General features: G+C 37.4%; 1 protein-coding gene across 1 annotated transcript in view; it reads left to right on the top strand.

The window, feature by feature from the left end:
* Nucleotides 1–26,806, top strand: part of LOC109104470 (protocadherin Fat 3-like) — a 135,234-nt gene that overhangs the window by 88,921 nt on the left and 19,507 nt on the right. The window contains 17 exon segments of the mRNA XM_042771611.1: nucleotides 717–785; nucleotides 4,191–4,330; nucleotides 6,963–7,238; nucleotides 8,013–8,223; nucleotides 8,788–9,527; nucleotides 9,529–9,753; nucleotides 9,755–12,905; nucleotides 17,389–17,585; nucleotides 19,240–19,393; nucleotides 19,471–19,704; nucleotides 19,869–20,258; nucleotides 21,492–21,706; nucleotides 21,792–21,929; nucleotides 23,390–23,533; nucleotides 23,616–23,813; nucleotides 24,305–24,529; nucleotides 25,356–25,932. Coding sequence (XP_042627545.1) covers nucleotides 717–785; nucleotides 4,191–4,330; nucleotides 6,963–7,238; nucleotides 8,013–8,223; nucleotides 8,788–9,527; nucleotides 9,529–9,753; nucleotides 9,755–12,905; nucleotides 17,389–17,585; nucleotides 19,240–19,393; nucleotides 19,471–19,704; nucleotides 19,869–20,258; nucleotides 21,492–21,706; nucleotides 21,792–21,929; nucleotides 23,390–23,533; nucleotides 23,616–23,813; nucleotides 24,305–24,529; nucleotides 25,356–25,932 — 7,284 coding nt within the window.

Here is a 26,806-nt window from a genome sequence, read left to right as displayed (position 1 = left end):
TTTGTGGCGTGGTATTGCTATCTTTTGCCATTCCATGGTCACCATGGCGATTGCTTGCCGCTGTCTGTATCTATGGTGATATAAGGTTTGTATGCACACAAACAAACAACTAAAACAATGAATATTATACTATACTATACTGTTATATTTTATTATATTATATTATATATTACATTATGACCAAACATTCACTGCAAAAAAAATTTAAACACACATTAGTGACTTATACTGCTATTATATTATATTATATTATATTATATTATATTATATTATATTATATTATATTATATTATATTATATTATATTATATTATATTATATTATGAATACAGTATTACAAATTGCATTAATTTGAATAATGTTTTACGGTAATATTAATAAAGTTCTGCTGACTGCTGATGTTACAGTCATTGAGCTCCTGTATTTGTTGATGTGGTAGGCAATGGGAGAGTCAGGTTGCAGCATGCATGCGGTTTGGTGTTCAGATACCTTCTGTTTGCTTCAGCAGCACCTGCTCTGCACTCTTTCGCTGCTCTGCCTCTCTTTTTTTTCCTCCTCTTCTTCTCGTTCTCTTGACAGCCCACTTCCTCTCCCTTCTCTTGTTTATTTCTTTTATCCTTAGACTCTTCATTCTTTACTTCTGTTGTTCTATTTCTTTTTCATCCTCTCTTCCTCTCTCTCACTCTCTCTCTTTTTCTAAATGCTTCGTATGGGAAGGTCCACGCTCTTTCCGTGAGATGTTCTATATACTCCAGACCGCTTGTGGCAGGAACTGTTCTACAGAAGGTATCTTTACCAGTTCAGCCGAACTCTTTTCCTCTTTTCTTTCTCTTAACTCTCACTTTCATTTGGTGGTTTCTCCCTTTCTCTTTTTATTCTGTGTTGTGATCTCTTCTTGTGTCTTCAACTACAGTATGTCTACCTGTCTTTCTCTCTCTCTGCATGTCCAGGGCTCAACGCTAAGGATTTTTTTCAGCCTGCCAATTTTTTTATTTTCCCACCTCAAAAAAAATAAAATAATAATTTTCATTGTTTTTGAGCCATGTAAACTTGTATTCTGGTAAATAAGGTTCTTACAACAGCATTTTAGATACCAGTGAAATTTCACAATTCTCAATTCCAATTTTGATTCCATAGCAAAAATTAATATAAGGTAATCAGTAATAATGAGAACAAAAAAGCATATTACAGGCAACAGCACAAATAAATACAACAGAACAGTGATACAAAGTAACAAAGAGTGCTTTTTAGATCTAACACTATATTAGTGTAAGACATACTCCTGAAATTCAAAAATCCAATGTAAAATAACATAGCATAGTCTTCACTGTATAAATTAAATATAAATTAAAGCTACAAGAGTTATTCAGTCAAGAACAGTAGTGAGTTGGTTTTTTTCAGTTTGTTGTTTAATTTTCTTATTGAAGGCACGAATAGCAGCAGTTTTATTAGGCAGCTGTCACTTTAAGACAGAATGCATGGATTCAGTACACTGATATACATGCAGGTTTTCTCAGGATTTTTAGTTTCACTTCAGAACCAACCAAAATGATGATCTTAAATGAATTCTGTGTGCATCTGTCCATTAAAGCACGATAAAAACACGAAAGAGAACTCAATTCGCGATCCTCGTGCTGAGTGAGATACGCTCGTGCAGAAACGGTTTTCTTTCGCACCTTATCAAGTTTTAACGGACAAATATGTCCAAATGCAAGTCTTGGAGAATTCTCTTTTGTGTCTTAAATGGTTTTAAATCACTTGAATGTTTACAATGGCGAAAGAAGTCTTAAAAACGTGTGCAAATTATAAACTTAATGACAATTTCATCAACTTTCCTGAGCGTCTTTCACGCTGACACTGAGTAATAGTGCAGTCCTTATTGTCCAGCCCTGATTTCTGTCTCTCTCTCTCTCTCTCTCTACCAGACTTTTGTATCTCGACCTGTCTCTCACTGTTTGTATGGTCTCTCTTTCTGTCCTTTTCTCTCTTTCTGTCTGTCTGTCTCTCTGCGTGTTCTCTCTTCAAATGATTCTATTTGTCTCTTTCTTCTCCTGGCTTTCTCTCTCCCTCTGTCTGTCTCTCTCTGTATTTATATAAGTTCAGCAGAACTGCTCTTGCTCTTTTGCTGTTTAACCATCAGCTAGCTCTGCTTTCCCATCATCCTTTGGTGTTGTGCTGTATTGCTTAATCTTGACTGTTTGGGATGTGAATTTGAGGACGTGTTTTGTGATATAAATGTGCGTTTTAAATGTGTTTGATATATTGCTGTATGCATGTGTGTGTGTACTTTACTGTACAGTGACGTTTACTTCCATCCATCCATCCGTGTGTGTGTGTGTGTGAGAGTGAGTTTGTGTATTGTTTATGAGGTACCTAAAACCCTTCTGGTGGTCGTTGACCCAGCCTTATCATCTGCCGCCTGATTAAATGCTTCATTAAACAGCCAATCGAGTGTGCATAAAGGTCAGGGGTCCACCTAGGGTTAGCTTGCCAGATGAGAGAACGCTCAGTGTGGACAGCGAGGGTGGATGGTGATGAATGAAAGGGTGTGTAAGTGTGTGTGTGTGCATATGTAAGTGTATCTCTCCACCAGGTGTTACACCAACAGGCGGCACGAGATGATTAATGCACCCTAGGTAGAACGAGTGTGAAGTGGGAACATAACACTCTGCCAAAACACACTTTCACCTTTGTTCACATGCATAGGGGTTCGAACGCACTCATGCAACAACCTGATCTATGTCTAAAAGGAATAAATCACCTGTAAATGACAGTTCTGTCACCATTTGCTCACCCTTATGTCATTCCAAAACTGTAGCCCTATGACTTTTTATAGATGTTAGTCAGAATGGTGACAATGAAAGTAAATAGCTTTCAAATAGGGGCTGAAAAAAGCATCAGAAAAGTAGTGCATATGACTTCTGTGTTATATATTCCAAGCCTTCTGAAGTCATGTTTTTTTCTGAGCAACAACAACAAAAAAAATCCTAGGAAAGTGTTTTTAATAGTTTTAAAGGTAAAGTGTTTTTAAGTGTTTTTACAAATGTTTTTAATGTTTAAATGTTACATTTTAAATGGTCATAAACTATCATTGTCATTTTAGGTGGTGCTAGAGAATGGCAAAAGTAATCTTAATATAGGGTGAATTTAATGCATAATAAATACATAATAAATGTAATAAATAATAATTACATTTAAAAATGATTTGAATTTGAATTGAATAGTCTAGAGTGAGGTTTGAGACCTATGGTGGAGGGCAAGATGTACTGTGAATAATAACTTCAATTTCAGTTTGTTCTTGACGCAAAAAGTTGTCATGATTTCAAAATACATATAAAGTACTTTTATGGTGCATTTTGGAGCTTGACAGCCTCTGGTTTAGTTTGTTGTGTGAATAAGATCAGCATGAATGTTTTTGTGTTACTTGGAAAAAATGTTTGGCTCAATGTGAGGGTGAGTAAATAATTACAGACATCTCATTTTTGGGTGAGCTGTCACTCATAATCTAACAGCTGAGTTTCGCTGTGTGATGATAGTTGTTTCTTCAGTCTAAATGTTTGGTTTGCCTTTCTTTTGTTGCTGTTTAATAGTCTACATGCAGCTGAGGTGCTGTTTCCTCTTTGAGCTGTCTGGAGAGTGTTTTTGTGTGTATGTGGGTGATGTGTTTTTCAGACTATGTTTGTGTAGGTTGTATAGAAATATAAAGACAGTCTTAGAAAATGGATAAATCATCTTTTTGCGTCACTTTAGAGTGGCGCACACACATGTATGCGTTACAGAGTATAGATGTCTGCATATATTGTGTGAATGTTTTGCATATGTAGGATGTGTGAGTTATGTATCTTGTATATGTGGAGTGTGTATATGTGTTTTATATATGGATAAAAATATTGCGTATGTAGATTGTGTGCATTTTAAATGTGTGTGCTTTGCACATGGAATGTGTGTGTGTGGGTGTAGTGAGGAAATCCCATCCTACTGATGTTTTGCACTTCAAAACCCTGTATCGCCCCCATCTGGTGTACATGAGTAGTACAGTGGTGTGAGTTTGAATCTGTTTGATATATCTGTTTTTGTGTGTGTGTGTGTGTGTGTGTGTGTGTGTGTGTGTGTGTGAGTGGTAGAGTGGTGTATGTATCCATAACGTATAGAGAGTTCTTGTGTTAATCATGTTTTCCTGTTTTCAATGAGGCGGTGATGTGGACAGTATGTTTGACGTTGAGAAAGGTGTCGGCACTATCGTCATCGCTAAACCTCTGGACGCCGAACAGCGCTCGTTTTACAACCTCACTGTGGAGGTTACAGATGGGACTAATATAGCGTACACTCAGGTAAACACACACACACAAATAAATAAACTTTCACAAACACAAACATACTTAAGATACTCATAAAGCTCTGTTCCAAAAACATGATACCAATACACTAATGTATATTTATTTAATATTTTATATTCATATAAATAGTAATTATAATTTATTTCTCTCTTAATATTATATATTATTATAATTCTTTTATTATATATAATTAATATGTATTTTTTTATTTTAATTAATATTTATAATCAGCATGCCTCCAATCATATGCCATTATATATTAATATTCATTTAGAATTAGTATTATAATCAGCATAGCTATCCACAAGTATGCTAATATTTTATATTAATATTATATATTAATAACATTTATTTTATTTATATGTAACACATTTTTATTTATTTAAATTGTTTCAAATTTTCATATTTATTATAATTCATAGTTATTATCAGAATTTTTCTTCACTAGTACGCTATTATTTTTTATTGATATTATATATTAATCAAATGAATATTATATATATATATATATATATATATATATATCTATATATATATATATATATAATATTGACTCATATAAACATAAAAATAAACTTTATATATATATATATATATATAATATTGACTCATATAAACATAAAAATTATATATATATATTATATATATATATATAAAGTTTATTTTTATGTTTATATGAGTCAATATTATGTGTATAATCTGCATTTCTCTCCACTTAATTTTTTTAGATGTCGTATGGCAGTTCCTCCCCAGTTTTTTGCAATGCTTTTCTTCCTTAGAATATGGCCAGACATGATCTTAAAAGGCAGCATGATGTTTTTTCATATCTTCTGGAGCAGCTTTTTTTTTGTCTTTTACACACTTTTGATACTTAAAAGTGTCTAGGAAGGAAGTTCACTAGGATTTGCAACAGACTTAGTTTTTGTCTGCCTGAAAGCAGCTGTTTAGATGATGATTGATGCCGATGTTTGATGGTGAGGGTTTGATTGATAACGTCTGTCATCATTCAGATTGCCTATCCCTGATGTCAAGGTCCCATGGGATTGATAGCTCCGTTGCCATGGATACGAGCCTTTTTCAGTGTAATGTGTCTGTGAAGGTCAGAGTTTAAAGGACACAATCCATCCTGAAAGGAAAAATGTGGGAGAGTGAGGAAAAGTGAATGATTGATCTGTTTAGTTGAAGCTGCTGCGGTGCTTGGGAGGAGGGTGACAGGAAGTGCTGTCACATTTATTCAGTTTATTCACTCACTATATATGCAAAGTTAATTAACATATACACATGCATGCACAAGAACATAAACACAAAAGATAACTAGCCTAATTCAAATTCAGTCAGTTGCGTATATAGCAGCACTTTGCGGACACACACACACACACGCACACACTATCTTTCCATGCAAATGCACTTCTTTAAAAATACAAAGTACAAATACACACATGAACAAAGACCGCTGGAGGGAGGGTCAGTGAAGGGACAAATGGAAAAAAGATGATGAAAGCGATTGTATTCCTCTCCAAGACTTGTTCTCTATGTAGAAAGCACCATCTTTCACACACTTTCATACACAAATGTACATTCATGCACAGTCTGTGATATCCACACACACAGATGGAGCTCAGCGTGTCTCCACAAGGAAGTGCATGTCTGTTATTACTTTATAATTAGATCAGCCAATGTGGTTCGATCTCACACACTCGCAGACACACACAGTTGTGTGCTCTCACGCTGCCTGTGTGCTCCTCTGACCACTGTGGCTATTAATACAAGTTAGCGACAACAGAGCATTTGCGTCAGCTGAATTGTTTGCTTTTCAGCATTCAATCAGCTTCAATTTGTTTTGTACACATGGTGTGTGCAAGTTGTGTGATTTTTATTCCAGTTTTGTCAGTATTGATCAGAGAACTTCACTTAGTCTGATAGTAAAACAAAAACTCCTAAAGTGTAGAAAATTCGTAAACACATCTGCTTTATTAGATGCGATCAAAGTTACTAATATAATATACAGTGCTTGAATCTTCTAGCCTGCTTTTTCCACTTAAAATTATTTTATTTTGACAGAAAGAACATGAAACAACATTTGCAACCCAAAGAACTTGCACAATGTGGCATTTTCAAATGAAGGATTTTTATTTTATTTTATTTTTTATAAGGTTTACTGGTGAATCATTCACAATTGGACCATGAATTTGTACTTAACAATGTTATTTTAGTATTATTTTTATACTATTGTAGTATATGTTAATATTTTAAATTAGCTTTTTGTTTTGTTTTGTTTTTGTTTTGTTTTTTTTGTTGTTTTTTTTATTAGTTTTTTTATTTATTTCTAATTAAAGTGAAAACACTTTAGTTTTAATAATTTTAGTATTTCAACTTAAACTTTTATTATTTTAGTGAGTTGCCCAGGCAACATATCATGTTTAAGTTTTTCATCTAATATTTGCATTTTATTTTATTTCAACTTTATTACAATTAACAAAATGTAAATATATATATATATATATATATATATATATTATTATATATATAATTTTTTATAAATATATATATATATAGCTTTAGTTTAGTTAATAATAATAACATTTGTTGACTTCCTGTGTTTTTTTTTTTTTTTTTTTTTTCACAGGTCCACATTACAGTTCTGGACAACAACGACAACGCCCCTATTTTTTCCCAACCTACCTATGACATCACAATCACAGAAGACACGCCCCCGGATACTGAGGTTGTTCAGGTGTTGGCGTCTGACCGCGACGAGCGTCACCGTTTGACCTTTAGCCTCCAGAGCAGCGTTGACCCCAGCAGCATTCGGCTCTTCCGCATCGACCCTAACAATGGTATCATCTACACGGCTCGCAGACTGGACCACGAGAGCCGAACACAGCACATCCTCACCATCATGGTAATTCAGCAATAATTAATATATATATATATATATATATATATATATATATACTTCTAATCATATATATATATATATATATATAATAGTATATATATATATATTTATATTTATATATAAATTTTTTTTTTTTTTTTTTTACTTGGACCAGTAAGGCTCATAGATCAGTGTCGACATATAATTTCTTTTACCAACAAAAAATGATTTTATTTTATTTTTGAGAGAACATTGTGACTCTCACTGGATAGATAAAACAGCAGAGGTATGGTTTGATTAGTGTTGATAGTATACATTCCCACAGATTTGCCTACCTCCTGTCTCTCGTTCACGCTCTCCATGCTTGAGTGCAGGTATGACAGGAACAGGAGATTGCTCCTTGTGCTTTGGCAGCCGTCACTAGTTTAATGTCGTCTGCACCTGAGTCATTTCTCCACTGTGATCTAATTATTGATCTGATCAGTATCACTCCTTGTTTCCGCACTCCCCTGACGAGGGTGAGAGACAGTGAGTGTCATATCTAATAAGCACATGGATATTCCTGCTGCCTGCAAACAGATGAAATTTGTTATTATAATCCTGAGAGAGATGTTATCCACTCCGTCTGGCAGTGAGCGAGTTTGTTTTGTGTGTATGAGTTTGTGTGTGTCTTGCTGTTTCCTTGTGTTGGATATTGCTGTCTTTCTCAGACAGGGAATCAATTTTTGTTTCTCCCTACTGCTCTCTTTATTTCTCTCTATTTTTCTTGCTTTCTTCTTTACTTTCCTTCGATTTTAGGTGAAGGATCAAGAGTTCCCGTACAGACGTAGTCTTGCTCGTGTCTTGATCGGTGTAGAGGATGTGAATGACCACGCCCCTCTTTTTACCATGGTGATGTATGATGGACAGGTGTATGAATCAGCGGCACTGGGATCGGCTGTTCTCACGGTGACTGCACTCGACAAGGACAAGGGCCAAAATGCACAAATCACTTACAGCATCGACTCAGGTATGCACGAGCTCACATACACTACCTGTCAAAGTTTGGACAAACTTCATTAAATTTCTCATGATCTTTACTTAACTTTTGTATAAATTGATTTTGGATTTGTTTACGTAGGGCATTTTTTATTTTATTTTATTTTATTTTGCATCCGCATAGATAAATATTTCTTAATATTTAATTTCTTTACCAACTGAATGTTTTGTATTTTATTTCATTTCGTTTCATTTTGTTTTGGACCATATAGTGAAGGAAAAGCAGCCAGAAAGCCAGCATACATGGGTTTTTTTAAGAAGCTGAATTTTTTTTTTTTCCACAACATATTTAATTTTTTTATTTTCAGAATTTAAAAGATTTAATATTATTTTTCTAAAATGAGGAAAATTGTCAAAAAGTACAGTAGATGTGTACAATTTTTTTACTATTTTATTTACACACATAATTTCAAACATGCATGCAATCTTATGCATTATGGCACGTGTATCCTTGTATACAATAACATGCAAGCTAATACATTTTATTTGTAAGATCTTATTTTTCTTACGCTTGCTTTTTTCTCTTTCGATTTAGGGAACACAGGAAACACTTTTCGGATTGATCCTGTTTTGGGCATCATCTCATTGGCTCGAGAGCTGGACCTGTCCAACATTGGTCACTACGTTTTGTCTGTCAAAGCAATGGATAATGGTTCTCCAGCATTGTCTTCAACAGCTGTTGTCCGAATCGCAGTCACCTTGTCTGATAATGCTGGTCCCAAGTTTCCCCAAAGTGAATATCAGGCAGAAATATCAGAAGGTGTTGTTGTTGTTGGTTCTTTAGTCACAGTGAATGCTCTAAGTCTGTCCACCCTTACCTATGACATACGCCATGGCAATGGTCATCGGACATTTCGCATCAACCAATACAGTGGAGTGATCACTACACAGAAAACTCTAGACTTTGAAACAGTTTCCTCCTACGTGCTAATAGTCACCGCAAGCAACATGGCTGGACAGGCCTCAAATGCTACAATAACTGTTACAGTTCTCGACGAAAATGACAATGCACCGCTGTTCCAACAGCTGCGTTACCATGGAAGTATCAGTGAAGGTGCTGGTCTTAACAGTGTTGTGCAGAGTGACAATGGACAACCACTAGTCATTCGAGCAAGTGATGCTGACCGCAACCATAATGCCCTGTTGGTGTACCAGATCATGGAAGAATCTGCCAGGCGATTTTTTGCAGTAGATGCCGGTACTGGCTCCATTAGGACAATTGCTCAGCTTGACCATGAAACCACACCTACATTCAGTTTCCATGTTATTGTCGTAGGAGAGTGTGGATATACAAATCTCTGATGTGAGTGTTGTGGAGGTGTGAATTGAGGTGCAAGATGTTAACGACAGCCCACCTAAGTTTTCCCAGGATTCCTATGAAGCTGTCCTTTTGCTCCCAACTTATGAAGGTGTGGAAGCCCTAAAAGTTTTTGCTACTGATCCCGATGGTAATGGCCAGTCAGAGCTCACCTACTCATTGACAGATGGCAGCATAGAACATTTTTTCATTGTTGAAAGAAGCAGGGGTGTTTTGTGTGTGGGGAAGTGTTTTTTTAGAAGAGAGATTTTGCTTTTAAGTGCGTGTTTCAGATGGACGCTTCTCCAGCACCGCTCTGGTTACCGTCATGGTGCATGAGGCTCTGGACAGTGGGCTGGCTTTTACTCACAATACCTACAATGCCAACATTGAGGAGAACAATGGTAACATAACAACAGTTGCTGTCGTTACAGCACTAGGGAACAAGTTGAATGAACCCCTGCGATATACTTTATTAAATGCAGGTGGGAAATTTCGTATCAGGCCAACATCCGGTGCCATTGAAACTGTCGGAGTCCCATTGGACAGGGAGGAGAAGGAGGAATATGGACTTCTGGTACAAGCAGGCCGTGAGGAAGACCGTCTCCGTGTTGCAAGGGCACTGGTCCGAGTTCAAGTCACCGATGTCAATGACAATTCTCCAGTTTTTGTTGGATTGCCATACTATGCTGCTGTGCAAGTGGAAGCAGAGCCTGGGACAGCGATATTTCAAGTGACAGCAGTGGACCGGGACAAAGGACAAAATGGGGAGGTGAACTACTTTCTGCAGGATGAACTGGGACATTTCGAAATGGACCGTGTGAGTGGCGAGCTTCGCCTACGGAGAGCTTTCGAGGCTGATCTCTCCAGTGTGGAATATCAGGTTTTGGTGTTTGCCCGTGACATGGGAATGCCACCTCTTTCCTCTTCAGTCACCTTTCCTGTCACAGTGGTAAACAGAGCAATGCCAGTGTTTGACCGACCATTCTACTCAGTGAAAGTGAGCGAAGACATACCAATATGGACTCCAATTCTAGGAATAAACGCCAGCAGTCCCGAAGGCCAGAGTGTGCTTTATACAATCACACACGGTGACCCAGGAACACTCTTCTCCATTGGATTTGACACAGGTGTTATCAGTGTCATCGCTGCCCTCGATTATGAGACCAGCCCTTCCCACAAACTCATCATCAGAGCAACAGACTGCCTCACAGGCGCTCGTGCAGAAGTGGATGTTGAAGTTACTGTTTTGGATGTCAACGACAACCCTCCAGTCTTCGAGCAGCCCTCGTACAAAGCTGTAATTTCCGAATCGGCAATGATTGGCACTGCAGCCTTGCAGGTTCTCGCAACAGACAGTGACTCTGAGAAAAATGCAGCTGTCCGTTACCAAATCATTCCAGACCGTCCCTCTCCAGAAGGTCTGAAAAATTACTGATCGATTGCAGATGTGGTGTAGTTGTGGTATATTTCTGACATGTAGCTTGATGGAATATGGCGCTATGTGTTTCTTGTCAAGGCAACAGATAATGGCTTTCCCCCACTGAGCAGCGAAGTTTGGGTCACAGTCGATGTCACAGACACAAACGACAATGCTCCAGTGTTCAACCAACTTCTCTATGAAGCCTCTATCAGTGAACTGGCACCCAAAGGGCACTTTGTTACATGCATCCAAGCTTCTGATGCAGACCGTTCAGACGCAGCACGCTTGCAGTATGGCCTGGTGTCTGGAAACGAAAGGATGCTATTTGAGCTTGATTCCGCCACCGGTGTCCTCACCCTGAGTGGCCAGCGACGTATGCAGCGCATGCCTTCCACCATCACCCTAAATGTAAGCGTTTCCGATGGAGTGTTTACCAGTACGGCACAAGTACACATTCGGGTAGAGCGAGCTAATCTACATGCCCCCCAGTTCACCCAGGGCATGTACGAGGCCGATGTAAGGGAGAACGCACCAGTGGGATCAAAGGTCATTGCAATCAGGGCACAAGATTCTGATCCTGGACCGTTTGGAGATGTGAGGTATGTGCTGCTCTCAGATGCTGCTCGGGATTTGTTCAGTGTTGATGGCAGTGGACAAATAACGACACTTGAACGTCTGGATCGGGAAGAACAAAGTGAGATGGTGCTGTCCATTGCTGCTGTGGATGCAGGTGGCCGATCTGGATATTGCAGTGTCCGGGTCACCGTATTAGACGAGAACGACAATGCTCCATTGTTTGGCGCCTCGGAGTACCATGCAAGTGTGCGCTCTGAGGTTGAACCTGGTACCCTTGTTACGCAAGTACAAGCTTGGGATCTAGATCAAGGGGCCAATGGACAGGTGAGCTATAGTCTGTACAGCGAAGCCAGCATGCAGGTTACTGAACTTCTGGATATCGACCCGGACAGTGGCTGGGTTGTCACCAAAGGCAACTTCGGCCCTTTGCGTGGATCTGTACTATCCTTTTTCGTTAAAGCCTCTGATGGCGGTGCACCTGTTAGACATTCCCTTGTGTCTGTCTACATACATGTTTTGTCTGCCGATGCCCACATACCTTCCTTCAGCCAACCACAGTTCTCCTTTACTGTGCCAGAGGACATGCCCATTGGTTCCTTGGTGGGAGCAGTGCATCTACACACTTCAACTAGCCACTCTTCCTTACCAGTGAGCTTCTCAGCAGTGATCGGACAGACTCTAGAGAGTAACAGTGATGGAGTGTTTGTGGTTGACAAAGAAACCGGCATGATCAAACTAGACAAAGCACTAGACCGAGAGCTGACAACGGCCTATCATTTCAAAGTGATGGCAATGTTGCAGCAGGGACGTTTGGATGCGGTTTCGGCCATAGATGTGGAGGTCAAAGTACAAGATGTCAATGACAACAAACCATCGTTTGAGTCAGATAACTATGAGGCATCAGTCACTGAGGGTCTTTCTCCTGGGACTAGGATTCTGCAAGTGCGAGCTTTGGATCCTGATTGGGCAGCTAATGGTCAGGTGACTTACAGTCTTGCTCCACCTGGGTTGCTTGGTGGCTCCGGTGGGGAAGACATTGAAGAGCATGGGGCCTACTTTACGATTGACAGCAGCTCTGGTTGGATATCAACACTGAAAGGGCTGGACCATGAACAGAACCCCGCCCATAGTCTTACAGTCTGGGCATTTGACCTTGGAGATCCTGCCAGCCAATCATCCTCAACAACTATAACTATAGCAGTGAGCGACTCCAATGACAACATACCACAGTTTCTTCAGCCCCGTTACTATGGAAGTGTACGTGAGAGTGATGCACCTGGTGAAGTGGTAGCAGTACTGAACACACGGGACAACGACAGCTCACCTGGAAACCGACAAGTCACCTATCATATTACAGGTAAGAACTTTTGAGACTGGCAAACTCCATGACCTTCCACACTGCAAAAAATCATGTTTTTAATTATCTTTTTGTCTAAGTTTCCAGTTAAAATATTGAAAAACCTTTGAAATAATTTACATTTCTTGAGAAGCAACACTACATGAGATATTTAGGGGATAGTACAGATTAAAATTTAAATCCTGTCATCATTTACTCACCCGCATGTCGCTCCAAACACAAAAGAAGATATTTTGAACCAGTACAATTAAAGTCAGTGGGGAACAGTGTTGTTTTGGACACTCTTGACTTTCATCGTACGGACAAAACAAATGAAACTTTCTTCAAAATGTCTGCTGTGAAACATACGGGTTTTGAATGACATGAGGGTCAGTAAATGATGACAGAATAATCTTTAATGCAAAATATGCCTTTAAGACTTCTTTCAGAGTACATTTTGTATGTCATATATGCATAGTTGTTTGACTGTCGCACTGTAAGTAGCGAGTACTGGAAGTAAGAATACATTTTCTATTTCAGCTTGACAATGTCCCATAAACAAAATGACATCCATAAAGAAAGACAGAGAGAAGACAAACTGACTTTTTATGCCCATTGTTTTGAATATGTTCAACAAGCACATATAGTTTAAGTGTCCTCATACTGTTGGCCATGTACTGTATTCATGTGTGCTCTCAATCTAAACATAAACTGATTTTCTGAAGCCGTGTTTTGCATGTAAGCATAATGTAGAACAACGCTATTATGGAATGTCAGAAGTCCACAGTAATTACACCTCATTCATCCTCTCCTGATAATGGATTATTCACATTAGGGCTACTAGCTGGATTTTGCGGTAGGACGCAGACTTACTTCCTGCTGGAGAGCAAAACCACACTCGTTTTATAAGGATTTTAACAAAGCTGTGATGCAACTACATGCAAATTACACCGGTGGGGATTTGCGATGTGGAAGCGCATCACTTCACGAACGGAACATAATACAGTGACATTTCCGAAAGCAGTAGTTTAGGTGGATAGGTCTTAGAAAAGGGCAAATATAAACCTCCTCCTTATCAGCATCTAGCTCAGCCAGCTTTAAATACCCCTTTATATTCAGCCAGTGTTGAGCACCTTGCTTGGTGACAAGAAACAGATTGCACACACAAAAACACACATACACACCTTGCACATGCTCCTAAGCAGGACACACTTGTAAATTAGGCACTCGGAAACTCATAACATTGAATTAGGGAGCTGCCTTGTTCTATAATTCATGCTTTTCACACACACACACACACACACACACACACACACACACACACACACACACACACAGAAACACACTTCTCGGCCTGAACAGAATTTCGATTAAGCTCAACTTTTATGCTTTGATCATGATTTAGACTGTGCTGCCACCAGCAGGAGCAGTATTTTTAACAAGATTTACCACGCACAACACACACACACACACACACACACGCACACTGACTCTTAACTAAATTTCAACCAACAGCATTGAAACTAGAGTAAACATTGTGACACTGGAACTTGTTTAGTTGCTTATTGTTGGTGTGTGTTCTGCTGAGTACTGTCTTTCTCTACCTTATCTAAATATTGATTTACATATACATTTATGCTGCATTTAGCAGACACTTTGGATAAAAATGACTTGCATTGCATTCAATGTACACATTTTACATTTCTAAAAAAAAAAAAAGAATTCTTAATATTATCTATCTATCCTAATATTAATAATAAATATCTAAATACGCAAGTTATTATCTATATGTAATTTTTGTAGTATTTGTGTGTTTGTTTTTTGTTTATTTTTTATTTTTTTTGAATTTTTTTTGTTTTTTTTGTTTTTTTATATTTTTTAGTTTTAAGAAACTACATAAAAATGAATAAGCATAAATATAAAATACAAAAAAAATATATATAAGTCTAAAGTCTCTCTCTTTTTATATATTTCTATCTCTCTCTCTCTCTCTCTCTCTCTCTCTATATATATATATATATGTATATATATATATATGTGTGTCAATGTTTAATATAATTATAAATGTGTAAGTACATATCTAAATTAAGTACTGTATAACTGTAAGTTAACTTTTGGTCCACTTTTATGATGTTTTTATATCTTTTAGAGTCAAAAATATTCATTCCATTGATTGTAACTGCATCAGAAATGCAGCCTTCAGAGAGAAAGTCATTAAACATTACAAATACATAAAAATGTGTGAATTATCCCTTTAATTAAATCGTAGCCCACGGTGTGTAAACTTTGTGACACAAGCCCTTGTTTAGTTGGCATGTGTTCTACTGAGAATAGTCTCTTTCCTTTTCTCTCTCTGTCCCCTTCCCTACAGTCCAGACTTTCATAACGTTTAAATCCTTTAGTTCCAAGACGAACTCAAAGGTCAAACAGACTCTAATGCACTTCTCACAGCCCAGCGGCACAAACTGGCTCAAAGAACTGCACACCGTATCATAATACACACCGGAGGGAAAGAAAGAGACAAATATACTGACAGATTTGAGTTACCCAAACGTCTTTATTGTCTTTAAGGAAGCGAGAGCATTGTGGGTAAATTCACCTCTCAGGGTATTTTACTGCTGTGTTCAACAGAGCACAGAGCAATTAAACAGTAAACAGTTACTCTATGGTAGTTAATTGGATAACTTGAACTTGTATTTAGAGGGTCTTTGCTGAAAGTCGTTTAAAGGTTCATAAAGGATGAGTTAGACCAGCGCACTGTGTGTCTCAGCTTAAGAGTAGAGCTGAATATCCCCGCCGTAATGGCTACGATTTAACAGCCGTTAAATAGCTTTTCATGTTGCTGCCTCGTAAAGGTGAAAGGTCACTGCAGAAACACTAATCGACCAGAACTGACTGGAAATGGCTGGAATCACATCAGCTGAGTTTAATTGTTTAGCAAGAAGAATGAAATATGCTCTTTGAGAGATATATTTTATGCATTTGTGTATATAGTAGATTTTCAAACCTATAAGCTTTTTATGTGACCTGATGAAGTATTTTACCAACTTCAACCATTTAAAATAAAATAACATTTATTTTCCAGTGCTATGTGACCATCAGTAAGTGGTATGTGTGTATTATATATTTTTGAATTTTAATGTGTCGTGCAATTCAGTACATTACATTCTATTCACATTCATTCTTACCACAAACACAATATTTTAGTTTTTTGTGTAGGTTTTTTTTTTTCAAGCATTAACAAAAGTTTAATGTATCATGAAAATATTTTTACACATTTAATATGAATATCAGTTTTTGAAAGAAGACTCTTATGTTCACCAATGCTGTATTTATTTAATTAAAAATACAGTAATATTGTGAAATTATTTTCTAATTGAATATATTTTAAATAATTTATTCCTGTGATGCAAAGCTGTATTTTCAGCATTGTTACTTCAATCTTCAGTGTCACATAATCCTTCAGAAATCATTCTAATATGCTGATTTGCTGCTCAAGAAACTTATTGAAAGATAAATCTTTTAAAGAAAATGATCAGTGTTAAAAACAGTGCTGCTTAATTTTTATTTTTAGATAAATATAGAGTTCAAAAGAACAGCATTTATTTGAAATATAAATAATTTGTAACATTACGAGTTTATTGTCGCTTTTAATCAATTTAATGCATATTTGCTAAATGAAAATATTGTACCGACCCCAGATTTTTACGGTACTGTATATTGCATTATGCCACTGAAAAGCATCAAATATCATGTAATTTTGAATGTGATAAATCTCAAAGTAGGGTCCATTTTGAAGTGTCCAAATACTTTGTGCATGACAAATACTTTGAGTAAAAAAAAAGTGTGCAAGAAAATCAAATGTAATGTTTCAAGCTATAACTTACAAAGCACAGAAAAAGCAAGCAGTATGAGAAAGTCACACTGAATACTCCCTCAACCCAGTGAGCGAGAGCGTGGGATGAGAGAAATGGAGTCGGAAGACGTCCAGGCCTTTGTTGACGTGTCTCTGATAGAAGCTGTTCTGTGTTATCAGCCCCCAGCTGAGATAAATTACACTCTTTATTAGATGAATAAGGCAGCGTGTGTTTGTGCTGTGAGTGTACAGTGATTGGATGCTTGTCAACGCGGCTGCTTTGATTATAGAGTCATTTCCATTCTCATTTCTTCTCTCTTTTCACCTCTGTCCGCTTGAGGTTTAAAAGATGACCTGTCCTAATGAGTCAGGTACGGCTGCCGTCCGTTTGACAAATCAGGAAGGCTGTTATGGGCACCTAACTGATGGCAGTGGTGATAATTGAAATGTGAATATAAAGAACTGATTATTATAATTCAGACTAATGAGTGTGCCATCACTGAGAGGAATAATGCAGGTTATTAAGACATGCGGATAATCCTGGAAGTGAGCGTGTGTGGATTTCATTGCTACTTAAATTGTCACAGACTATTGAGAGATTAACTGTCCGGTGTAATTTCTTTTGTGTGTGTGTGTGTGTGTGTGTAGGTGGTAACAGAGGCGGGGTGTTCGCTCTTGGATTGGTTCAGGGAGAGTGGAAACTGTACGTTAAGCGACCGTTAGACCGCGAAGAACAAGAACGGTACCTCATCAATGTCACGGCAACAGACGGACTCCACGTTTCCACGGCAACCGTAGAGGTCACGGTCATTGACACCAATGACAACAGCCCCGTCTGTGAACCGGTTAGTTAAAACTCATTCTGGGAAACATGCAGAAGTCTTTGGTTCTCCTGCTGTTTTTTCAGTTGGTTAAAAATCTAATTAGTGCATTTGTGACAGTTTTCAAATCTACATGGTAAACATGAATGATTACGAGCCAAAGCCAGGAATATTTTTGGAACCGGCGAGTCCACTTATGGCAGCCAAGCAGTGCAGGGGAAAAGATCTATGAGCATAAAACACGACCTTGTTAAAATAAGGTCAAACTGAAAATCAGGTCAACGGGATATTTGGATTAAGTCACAAAACTTAGTGAGCAGTCTAGCTAGATAGCATTTTTGAGCATTGAAAGTGTATAATTTTTGAAATGTGAATGGTTCATACATGAATGAGATGTTGAAATGTTTTTTTTGGTTGTTGTTTTTTTTGTAAATTGGTTGGTAATGATTTTTTTTGTTGCATGTTGTTTGGTGAAAAAGAGAATTCATATGTGCCCAAAAAGATTCAAATCAAGGCTTAAAACACCGCTATTATAGCCCAAACATTCAGATATGCCTATGATGGCCCAAAAAAGATTGCATTGAATGTTTGACTGTGCCTACGATGGCCAAAAACATTTGAATGTCCAGAAATGTTCAAATCAGATGTTTAGATGTGGCCACGGTTGCCAAAAATGTCTGAATGCACCCATGCTGGCCCAAAATGATTAAATCAGATTTATACGTGCTTGTATTGGACAAAAATGATTGAATTGAATGTTGAAATGTTCCTATGATGCACCTATGATTGCCAGACTTGTTCAAATCAGATGTTCAATATGATGTCCAAAAATGATTGAATTGAACATTTAATGGACAGAAACATTCAACAAAAAGTATTGAGATGAATGTTTGAATGTACCTACAATGGCCAAAAATGTTCAGCTGAGGTGTTCTTCTATGCCTTTAAGGGCCCAGAATGATTAAATGTAATATTTTAAATGTACCGGCGATGGCCAAAAATGTAAGATGTGCATGTGATGGTTTAAAATGATTGAATTTAATGTTTGAATGTGGTTACAATGGCCAAAATTTTTGCGTGCACCTTTAATGGACAAAAAATGTTCAGATCAGATGTTCAGATGTGCATATGATGGCTGAAAATGATTGAATTTAAGTGGACAAAAAAATGTTGAATGCACATTTGATGGCGAAAAAGGACCTAATTGAGTGTTTGAATGTACTTGTGATGGGTCACTTGCATGCATGTACTGTATGAGGCCAGAAAATGTTCAAATGTATATACAGTATGATGGCCAGAAATGATTGAATTGAACATTTACAGTAAATGTGCCTTCAGTGGCAAAAAAAAACATTTGCATGCACTTACGAAGGCCAAAAATAATGATCAGATCAGATCATCATATAATGACTGTATTAAATCTTTGAATGTACCTACGATGGCCATAAATGTTCAAATCAAGTGTTCAAATGTGCCTTCAAAGGTCAACAGTAGTTCCTTAATTGATAATTAGTCCTGCAGACCTCTGTGTTTAAAAAAACATTTTCATTTCGCTGTCCATTTTTGGCACTGAAAATATGAGCAAAGAAAAGCTCTTGACTCTTTACAGCACAAGCCAACCTGAATTTGAAGCCCGGAGCTGATGTGAGCTCTGTAATGAGTGTGTTTGTGTCTGCAGGCCGTGTACTCTGTGTCCGTGTCTGAAGATGTCGCCATAAATAAGCAAATCCTCCGGGTCAAAGCTACAGATGCTGACGCGGGCGCAAACGCACAGATCCGGTTCTCCCTGTTCGGCTCTGGAGCAGAAGACTTCATCATACACCCACACACAGGTTTGTGAGTCGGGTTTGAAGAAGCATACTGTTTATAGCCTTGTTGTTTCCTTATAAGTCTCTTTTTTGTTGTGTAGGCGAGCTGAAGACAGCCACGGCGCTGGACCGTGAAAAGGTCGCGCAGTACTCTCTGGTTGCCCGTGCGATGGACAGCGGCGGTTTGTGGTGTGAGGCTGAGGTGGAGGTGGTTCTCTTGGACGTGAATGACAGTCCGCCGATGTTTAACATGCCCCATTACACCGCTAGTGTCCATGAGAACACCGCCACTAAAGCTCTGCTGACCCGAATACAAGCCATAGACCCTGATCTGGGTACGAGCGTGCCATATTGATGCATTTAAGTTCTGACAGCATAAAAAATTTACAGTTTTAGTTAGTAGTAAATGGTAAAAGATAGTTATCTACTGTAGCTTAGAAATGCAGCTACAACTGAATGGCTTTTGGATATAAAATCCAGCATGTGTTTTATTTTGCAGGTGTTAATCGTAAAGTGGTCTATTCCCTTGTTGATTCTGCTGATGGGTTCTTCTCCATTGATAAAGCATCTGGGATTGTTGTTTTGGAGCGTCTGCTGGACCGCGAGGTTCAGTCCTCATATCATATAACGGTCCGTGCGTCAGATCAAGGTGTTCCAGTCCGCCTCTCTTCCCTTGCGAACTTAACGATCACAGTTTTGGACATTAATGACAACCCGCCTGTGTTTGAGAGGAGGGACTATCTGGCCACGCTGCCTGAAGATGTGACAGTGGGTACAGAAGTGGTACAGGTTTACGCTGCGAGTAAAGATATTGGCACTAATGCTGATATTTACTACAACATCCGATCCGGAAACCAACAGGGCCATTTCACCATTAACATCAACACAGGTGATGAGATGCATTACAGGAGATTTTTATGTGCACCATACAGAAATGTTCAAATGAGATGATAAATATATAATGTAATATACACACCATTTGGAATAATTACGTTTTTTTAAATGTTTTTGATAATGCCCAGAAAAGTTCAAATTAAACCAAAAATGTTTGAATGCACCTATGACGGCCCAAAATGATTTAATCAGACATTCCTACACGCCTATAATGGGCAAAAATTATTAAATTTAATATTTATATGTTCCTTTGAATATGTTGCTTCAGTTATGGCCAAAAACAATCAAATCAGATGTATATACATGCATATAATGGTAAAAAAAAACGATCAAACTGAGTGTCTGAATGTGCCTACGATGACCAAACATGTTTTGCATGTACACAAAGTCCAAAAACATTCAAATCAGATGTTCATAAATGGCCAAAAATGATTGGACTGAGAATTTGAAAGTGCCTATCATGACCAAAAATATTTAATTGCACCTATTATGGCCTAAAAGAATTAATTCAGATGCTTAAATACCAAATTAAACATTTGAATGTTGCTATAATGCTGTAATGTTCCAAAAATGTTTAGAAGCACCTATGATGGACAAAATGTATCAAATCAAATATTCATGTGCCTATAATAGCCAAAAAAAAGATTGAATTAAATATTTGAATGTGCCTGGGGAAAGTTACTTTTAAAAGTAATGCATTACAATATTGCGTTACTCCATAAAAAACAAACTAATTGCATTACTTTTTATGGAACTTTTTGGCAACTGTAAAGGCCCTTTCACACTAAAAGGGAAATGAATAAGCCTCAGGCTGAAGGAAGGGCCTCTGCATTTCACTCCCAATTTCTCTCATCCCGAGGACAGGAGAGATGTCAGTGAGAAAATGGGAAAACGGCGTAACTTGCGTTACTTATTTGAAAAAGTAACTCTGATATTTCATTGTGAATTTCAAGGTAATGTGTTACATTACTAGTAACTAGAAAAAAGTCATCTGATTACGTAACTCACTTTACTTGTAATGCCTTACACCCAACACTGGTGCCTGTAATGGCCAAACATGTTTGAATGCACCCATGATGGGCAAAAATGATCAAAAGTTCATATGATGGCCGAATATGATCAAATTAAATGTTTGAAGGTTCCTATGATATAAGTGTAGAACAAAACATTTTTTTTTTTATAATATTGACTCTGAGTTGTGTCATGTTTCCCCTTGTGCCTCGTACAGGTGCCATCTCTGTATCTCGACCGCTAGACTTTGAGTCCTGCAAGGATTATTTCCTTACAGTGGAGGCAATTGATGGCGGGACTCCGCCCCTTAGTGCTGTTACCATGGTGAACATCAACCTGACAGACGTGAATGACAACGCCCCCGTGTTCAGCCGTGACGCCTACAGCGTGTCCATCAGCGAGGATGCTAACATAGGAGACACCGTGGTCAAGGTAACCGTCATGAAATTCACATCAGTCCTTTTTATGTGTCTTTGAGATCCACATTATAATTTGGTGATTTGTCTTGGTTGCCTAGGTGACAGCGGAAGACGTCGACAGCCAAGCGAACGGCGACATCCTGTATTCCATCGTCAGCGGCGACCGAGAGAACCAGTTCTTCATCGAGCCAATCACGGGGCAGATCAAAGTCAACAAGCAGCTTGATCGAGAAACGGTGAGGTTGTTACCATGACAACCGAGTGACAGAGAAATAAAGGCATTAAATAGGACAAACTCCCCACAAAGACTTTATTTTAATTGACACTGATGAGGGAACAACCAAAAGAAAAGAAGAAATCAAATCCTTCACGGCAGAAATCCACACAGGAAAGCCTTTAATAACAGACACGGTGTTTAATTTAATATGAAAGATTCTCCATGTGTAGGAGATTAAGATTAACGCATTACACCTGTAAAAACTGATATAAAAAAAAAAGAGTGGAGATGATGATTTTGGAGTTTGCTCTAGTAAAGCATATGCTTTGATCACTGATTAAGTGAGTTCATTTTTAGAAATTGGTAATATGAATATAAAAAAATTATAATATCTAATATAAATTTTTCAAAAGTTCATTCAAAAGTTTGGAGCTAAGATTTTTTTTTTTTTTAAGTTTTTGAATTAAGTCCCTTAGAAGTTTAAAAAACAGTGATGTGAAATGTTATAACAATTTAAAATAACACTTTTGTATTTTAATGTTTTATTTTGATTTAATCCTCTGAAAAAGCTGAATTTTCAGCAGTCTTATTTCAGTCTTTATTTCTTATTTGATATTTTTTATATATAAATTGGAGGTTAAAACAGCATTTATTGGACATTTTTTATAACAATATACATGTCTTTTATTGTTACATTTGATCAGTTTAATGTATCCTTGTTGATTAAAAGTATTAATTTCTTTAAAAAACTAAATTACTTAAACCAAATGTTTTTTGTTTTTTCTTTTTTTACACCCAGTTTATTTTAAACATTTTATTTAAAGTTAATAAATAAATAAAACACAATGGTATAGAACTCTGCAACCACTAGATGGCGCCAAAGCGTTTTTAGATTACATGCAGACTCTCCTTTATACTCTCAAGTCAATTAGCTTAATGAAGTCATTGTTGTCTTCAGCTTCCCGAGTCTGTCCAATTATAGATGGTTAAAAGGGGTCAGATCATTTCCAGGCTCTTTTGAAATAAGACTGTGATGAATGATGTAGACATACTCTTTTAACTTTGTGTAAATCCTCTATAAAGTCCATTAATTGTAACTAAGCTGCAAAAAGAGAGAGTGGGGGGGAAAAATAATGATTTGTTTAGAAAACTAATGAATAGTCCTAGACATTATAAATGGAGTTTAAAATAAAATGAAATAAAAATGCCACAAATGTCTAAAATACAGTGCTTTCAGTGAAGAGAGAAGAAAAGCAGATGAGAAATAGCAAAAAGCAGAGAAACCGACAGAAAGTTACAAACCCAGATTGTGTGTCTGTATGTATGGAGCTTCAGATCATCTGTCAGCCTGTCATGAACTATTTATGACACAGTCCGAGTGAATGAGAATATATAGATGTGTGTTCATGTCTCTTAACTTTGTACTTTCTTTTCATCTCTTATTCTGTACGTTTTAAACTTCTCTCTGTGTATCTGTAGATGGCTGGTTACTCGTTGTCCATCAGAGCTCTAGACAGCGGGACGCCTGCGATGTCCTCAACCCTTCAGGTGAACATCGACATCACTGACGTCAACGACAACCCGCCCACCTTCACTCCAGCCAATCACACTGCAGTTATACAGGTGAGATCAAGAGTGACAGGCACATCAGCCAATCACGTCCAAGTCATTCCAGCAGCTGAATGTGAGCTTTACTCATCAACAGGAGAACAAGCCTCTGGGAACAAGTGTCCTACAGCTGTCCGTCATCGATAACGACGCCAGCCACAACGGCCCGCCTTTTCATTTCCGTATTCTATCAGGAAATGAGGGGGCGTGGTTTAAACTGGATAGAGAGGGGCTGCTGACATCCAATCAGGTGTTCCGTAGGTCAGAAGGCACAGAGTATGTCATTCATGTACAGGTAAAGAGAAATTCTGGGCAAAAAGTTTTAAGAAGTTAATTACATTTTGTTTATACATTACCAAAAATCATAAGTTTAGAGTCAGAATGATTTTTTTTTTCTATGTTTGCATTTATTTGATCCAAAATACAGAAAAAAACTGTTTTTTTGTGAAATATTATTACAATTTCAAATAACTCTTTTCTGTTTGAATATATTTTAACATGTAATTTATATCTGTGATGCAAAGCTGAATTTTCAGCATCTTTACTCCTGTCTTCAGTGTCACATGATCTTCAGAAATCATTCTAATATGCTGATTTGCTGCTCAAGAAACATTTCTGATTATCAGTATTTTTGTTGTTGATGTTTTTTTTGTGATTGTTAGTTTTTTATTTAAATGGCTAATGTTTTTGTGTTTAGTGATGATTTTTTTTCGGTGTCCTCTGATTATTCTGTGGTTTGTTTGACACTTGATTCAGCCAATCACTGTCCGCTGTTTCATCCCACAGGCCAGTGATTCAGGGAGGCCGCCCCTGTCGTCGATGGCGGCCGTGTTGGTGCGTGTGATAGAGGAGAGCGTGCACAAGCCAGTGGCATCACCTTTACACGTGCACATCGTAACCATGGAGGACGAGTTTCCGGGAGGTGTGATCGGTCAGATCCACGCCACTGACCAGGATGCCTTTGATATTCTCACCTACGGACACACACACCAGCAGAGCAGCCTGTTCAAGGTACATGAGTGTGTGCTTCAATGGTTTCCATTTCCTTTGTGCATGCATCACATTCATATTTTGTCTGTTTTTTCTTCAGTCATTCTCATGTTTTAGATTGAGTCCATTTTTAGCCCTACAACAATTATCATTCAATTAGTTTTATCATTCAGTTATTATTGTCATTCAGTTAATGTTTATTTTTTAAGTAATAATACTATTATTTACTTTGAGACAGTTTGAGATTCAAATAAATATAAGTAAAAATTAGTTTGTCTAAAATGTAATAATATTTTCAATCAGTGTTGCATTAATGGGTATTATGCAAAACCAAAAAATGTTTTCAAATTCAAAACTGTCATAAGCTCCTTTGAAGTTAATGCATTTTTTTAAATCATAGTTTTAATCGTATTCATTAATTTTTTTTTTCTAATTTCAACCTTTTCAACATAAACTTTTAGATGTTATTTTATAGATGTTTTTACAATGAGAACTATTAATTCATTTGCATACATCAAAAGTTCAGACTTAGTGTAATTAATTTTACTTAAATATCAAATTAATTTACATTTTTAGAAGGTTAATTTTACAATTAATATTAATTACAAATTTGCAGATATGTATATTTAAAAATTATAATTTATAAATTATATGTTTATTATAAATTTATACTAATTTAGAATGTATATATATATATTTATATAGAAAACTATATATATATATATATATTAGAGTATATACAATACTCTAATTTTGATTTCATAGGGTAATTCTAAATTTTGTGAATCTTAATAGATGTCTTATTGTGTGTTTTTTTTTTTGACGTGTCCATCTTTTTCTGTCTCAGGTGAGCCCTCGAGATGGTCGAATCATCGCTCTGAGTGGGTTGGACACGGGCCGCTACACCCTCAGCGCTACGGTAACAGACGGCCGCTTCACTGTGAACGTGCCTGTGAGCGTGCACGTGGAGCAGGCCTCGGCTGAGATGCTCCATGATGCTGTGACGATCCGTTTCGACCGCGTCTCCCCTCACGACTTCGTGTCCCGTCACCTCCCTTCAGTCAGACGCGTCCTGTCCAGTGTCATGGCGACGCCCCGGCCCGACGCTCTGCACGTGCTCAGTGTGCAGCCGGTGGAGTCCACAGGACAGCTGGACCTGCTGGTTGCCGTGGAGACGGCGGAAGGCGGCGGGTTCTACAAGGCGGCGCTGGTGACGCAGAAGCTGAGCTCGGCGCGCAGGCAGCTGGACCAGGTTCTGAGAGTCTCAGCGGTTCTGGATAAGAACTGCTCGGGTCTGGACTGCAGGGAGGCTCAGTGTGAACAAACCATCACGCTGGACTCACACAGTCTGCTCACATACAGCTCCACCAAAACCAGCTTCGTGTCGCCCAAGTTCCACAGGAACACACGATGCGTGTGCAGCGGTGAGTGTGTCTGTGTGTGAACAAATTGTTGACCCAGGATCTTTTTAAATCAGTGGTTCTCAACTGTTTGGTTCAAAAGTCCCCGTTTTCCATCACAGTTTAGCAGATGCTTTTATTCAAAATGACTCAAAAGTGGAACACAATATCCATGCATATAGACTACTATATTCATGGTTTTTCTGCTGTAAATATGAGCAAACAAATTGAATAGAATTTATGATCAATTCTATTATAGATTTTTATATAGATTTAATTAATAGAATTTTAGTAATAGAATTTATTTATTTTAATAGAATTATTTATAGAAACTGTAAATATTGAAATTTAATTAACCACAATTCAATTCAGTTGTAATTCTTGAAGTTTCAACAAGTATGTTATTAAGTGGGGGAAACAGAATATTTCAGTTTTTTTGTTTATTAATTTCAGTAATTTTAAGTCATCCTGTGGCATTCTTGGAAGTTTTCTGTTCATGTTTACTTATTTATGAGGGTTATAATATTGAGTCTCATTCAATAATAATTGTGCTTAAGTTGTGACTAAATACACAAATAAAATTAACATAAATGTATGTGTTTAGAAAAAGTTCAAAATATTCACAGGTGCAAATGCACAGATTTGTTCTTCCCTTTGTCATACTGTTGATAAAAACCTAGCCATGTAACCGATCAAGCTTTTTCATAATTGTTACTTGAAAATAATTCTTTGGTCATTTTGGTTTAGCAAAAATTTATGTAAAGTCATATGAATAGACTTTTTGGCATAATTTATGATTCTAAGGCCATTTATTTATTATTTATTTATTTTATTTTATTTGCATATTTGCAATTTTTTTTTTTTGGGGGGGGGGGGATTTTTATTTAGTATAATTTTA

Source organism: Cyprinus carpio, chromosome A15, assembly GCF_018340385.1.
Source record: "Cyprinus carpio isolate SPL01 chromosome A15, ASM1834038v1, whole genome shotgun sequence".
Lineage (NCBI taxonomy): Eukaryota > Metazoa > Chordata > Actinopteri > Cypriniformes > Cyprinidae > Cyprinus > Cyprinus carpio.
This window is presented reverse-complemented; position numbering and strand designations above follow the sequence as displayed.